Source organism: Varanus komodoensis, unplaced genomic scaffold (genome assembly GCF_004798865.1).
Source record: "Varanus komodoensis strain SLA01 unplaced genomic scaffold, ASM479886v1 scaffold1733, whole genome shotgun sequence".
NCBI lineage: Eukaryota > Metazoa > Chordata > Lepidosauria > Squamata > Varanidae > Varanus > Varanus komodoensis.
In genome coordinates, this window is record NW_025335514.1 from 1 (window position 1) to 4,079 (window position 4,079).

The following is a 4,079-nucleotide window of genomic DNA, read 5'->3' on the forward strand; positions in this document are numbered from 1 at the left end:
AGACCAATGTGATTGGGCCCATGGTGGTGAGCCAGGTAAGGCCATTCAGGGGCCCCTTCCTCACAGGAGTAGCTCGCCATGTTGCAGAGCCCGACCCTTTGGAGAGTGGGGGCCACACAGCCCTGCTTCATGGTGATGGGGTGACGCTCTCCTGCACCAGGCAAAGGGGTCAAGCCTGAAATGCTGGTCAGGAGACAGAAACTCCACTGGTGCAGCTTCGCCATTTCGTGGAAAATGTTGAAGACAAAAAAAGAAGTTCCTCCTGTTCATTGTCTACCTGTGAGAAACACGGGCAGCACCAGCAAGTAATTTTATATTTAAAAGGTTCTTTATTCCAATCAAAACCAGCTGCCATGGTCATCATGCACAGCAAATATATTCATCTAGATGTTTGCACTGAAAAACATCATAGCACAAAATATTCTATTTCATTCTGTTTTGTACATGGTTATCTTAACCTACACATCTGCTGTCAAAACATCTTGCTCCAGGCTTATCTTTGCACATTCTGACCTTCTTAACAGAAGTTTGTTTTATACAGTAAAACCTTGGATTGCAAACATAATTTGTTCCAGAAACATGCTTGTAATCCAAAGCACTTGTATATCAAAGCAAATTTCCCCAAAAGGTTCAATGTAAATAAGGTTAATCTGTTCTGTAACTTTTTTTTTTTTTTTAAATCACAAAAATTTGAAGTGGACACGCTTGGGTGGGGGGCGGGGGAGATGATGCTGTTCTCACACCTGCAGAGAGAGGGAGAAGAACCAGCGCTCAGTTGTGACGTGATGCAATGCTCTACAGGCAAAGTGCATGTAATACTCATACTGCAAGACATTGCTTGTTTATCCAGTTAAATTTAGAAAAACATTTTGCTTGTCTTGCAAAACACTCGCAGACCAAGTTACTTGCAATCCAAAGCTTTACTGTATTTTCAACCCTCTTACATCTCTCCCACCAAACTCTAAATAACTGACCTTTGCCTGTGAATCCAGAATTTATTTGGAGAATTGCAGTGAGTTCAAGCAAACGCTGGCACACTGAGGGTTGGCACTGCTGGACCATCTTTTCCCTTCTTACTTGGCCCCACACTGGTGGAGAGAAGCCCCGTCCTCTCTCCAGAACCACTCGATTCTTCCTGCTTCTCCAGGTGTTCCTGCCCTTGCTGAGGAAGGCAGCCCAGGAAAGCCCCTGGAAAGGGATGATCTGCAGCAAAGCGGCCATCATCAATATGTCCAGTGAAGGCGGCTCAATCACAGATCTCTTGTTACAGGATCTTGGACAAGGGATCAGTTACCATTGCAGCAAGGTGTGGAATGTCACTGGTTCAATGCTGAAGGATCGGCTCTAAGGTGCTGGCAGTTTAGGGTGTTTTCCTGATATATGGTTTATTGCCACAATTATTTATCTGAGCTAAGCATATGTGAAGGTTCAGATGATCATGCCCTTAAGGAACCGTTAGTCTTCGTCAGGCTCCTGGAGCGGGACTGGCGTTGTGTTTACCAGGCCCCTCACAAACCTTGCCAGCTTTTTGTTTGTCTACTGCTTCAGTCAACACTCATTCCAACTGCTGATTGCTGGGGTGGAGGAAGATGATGCCAGGTCACCTTTGCCCATCAATTTCTGCATGTGTGCATGTAGTAAGGGTTGCTGTTAATGAGTAGTGTTGGGAAAATTCAGATAAATCCTGGTAGAAAAGTGTTGCTTATATGTGCCTTCATGTTATAAAATCAAACCTGCACCTCTTTCTCAGAAAGCAGCAGAATTCCAAGCCAGGTTACAGTTTAGCATTGGTGTCACTTTAAGAAGATGGGATTCTTAGCTCGACTGAGAAGCTGCTCTAGGCTAACAGGATCAGTCTGGAAATCTGGTGCTTCCATCAGCAGTAGAGAGTGGAGACAAAGATGTCCATTTATTTCTGAACGGACCCATCTGATCATCTAGCTCAACAGAGGCAAGTGCCTGCACAAGGTAGTTGTCAAATCAGTTTTTCTGAATGGTTCCCCAGTCAGACACATTTGCATGTTTAAGCAGACACAGAGGCTGATCCACCTGTTAGGAATTCACTGAACTGACTTGTCAATAAGGGTCAATCAGGGAAATTTTCTATTTTATTGTCATGGGCATTTCTGATCGGCTTAGAGTATTGTTTTGTGTATGAAGCGATCAAGATGGTGTCATGTTGACTTTATCTGTAAACCTAATACTCTGTACATGACTGGAAGGTTATAAACACATCTGTACATTGGCACCGATTTTGTAGCTGGCAGTGGAGACCACTACCTTTTAGCATGCTGTCGTAAGTAACTGCAGGGGGCCTGGGTGACGCTTGGGGTCAAGACAATTCAGTCTTTCCTGCAGGTCCATTGGTAAAGAGGCTCTGACAATTAGCCACCCTGGGGAGTTTCTGCACAGTACCAGGGAAAGAAGTCTGGAGGGTACAAGAGAGCCAGATTAAGGCTTGATCTTTGCATTCCTACCTACAGGGAACTCCCCCATGGTAACTTCCCTTAAGTGGGAACCAGGGCATGACTTCCTTCCAAAGCCTCTTTGCCATCACTTAAATATTTAGAGTTAGCACCCGCTTCTTCCTCAGGTTTTAAAAGGGGCTATTTTCTGGGCAGCCTGCCTAGGTCACTCCAGTCTGCTGTAGGCTAACAGGATCAGTCTGGAAATCCGGTGGCAGTAGAAACCAGTAGAAACTCCCCCTTTTCCTGGGGAGATTCTCCAGATTAACCCCAATCCCACAGCAGAGCATTAAAATGCAAAGAAACTGTCTTTTCATTATATGCTTTGTCCAATTCTTTGGTCCATGTGTTTCCTTTGTTCTGTCTACCTCCCACTCACCCTGTGGCCAGTGACTGATTTTAGAATGCTAACTCCTTGCAGGTCATGGTTCCTCCTCCTCTTCCTCTTTGTCCACCCCATTCTTTTTTCCTTCTTCTTTATCAGTATTTGGAGGCAAAGGAACTAAACAATCTGAAAGAAGAACATCCAGGAGCAAACAAAACAACAGGTCTTACCATGTGCACGGTCCCTCCTTTGAGCAGCTGCTTCTCAAGGAAATGGGCTGGTTCATTCCTCCATTCCTTTCCTCTGGTTATCCCTCTTCCAGGCTGCTCTGAACATGCTCACACGGTGCCAGTCGCTGGGATTTGCCAAAGAGGAGATCCTCTGCACTGCAGTGCATCCTGGGTGGTTAAGGACAGACATGGGAATCCCTCCGGTAGGTGACTCTTGAGAATCTTCTTCCCAGAAGCGATTGCGCTACTTGGGTCAATATCCAAACGGGACTGCAAATTGATAATAGGCTTAATCGGAACATGATTTCAAGCATTCCCAAGTTCCTTCATGGCCCCTTCCATGATTCGATGATGTTAAAAGCGGATCTGTACAGAGGACAGGATTCTCTCCACCAGTTCAGGGGCCAAGCGAGAAAGCAAATGATGGCCCAGCAGTGCCGACCAGCAATGTGCCATCGTTTGCTTGAACTCACTGCAATTCTGGATTCACAGGCAAAGGTCAGTTATTTAGGGTTCTGTCAGCAAGATGTTCTGTTCAGCGAAGGTTGAAAATAAAATAAATTTCCAAGAAGCTCAGAATGTGCAAAGATAAGCCTGGAGCAAGATGTTTTGATAGCAGATGTGTAGGCTAATATAACCATGTACAAAACAGAATGAAACAGAATATTTTGTGCTATGATGTTTTTCAGTACAAACATCTAGATGAAAATATTTCCTGTGCATGATGACCATGGCAGCTGGTTTTGATTGGAATAAAGAGCCTTTTAAATATAAAATTACTTGCTGGTGCTGCCTGTGTTTCTCACAGTTAGACAATGAACAAGAGGAACTTCTTTTTTTGTCTTCAACATTTTCCACGAAATGGCGAAGCTGCACCAGTGGAGTTTCTGTCTCCTGACCAGCATTTCAGGCTTGACCCCTTTGCTTGGTGCAGGAGGGCATCACCCCATTACCACAAAGCAGGGCTGTGCTCCCCCATCCCCAAAGTGCCCCTCTCCAAAGGGTTTGGACACTGCAACATGGCGAGCTACTCCTGTGAGGAAGGGGCCCCCGAATGGC

General features: G+C 45.3%; 1 protein-coding gene across 1 annotated transcript; it reads left to right on the forward strand.

Moving 5' to 3' along the window:
* Positions 1–5: 5 nt before the first annotated feature.
* Positions 6–3,238, forward strand: LOC123021703 (C-factor-like; the record flags this gene model as incomplete). Its single annotated transcript, XM_044426722.1, has 3 exons — positions 6–35; positions 1,148–1,306; positions 3,113–3,238. Coding segments are annotated over 3 exons (315 nt in total), but the record flags the coding sequence as incomplete, so codon positions are not given.
* Positions 3,239–4,079: the final 841 nt, after the last annotated feature.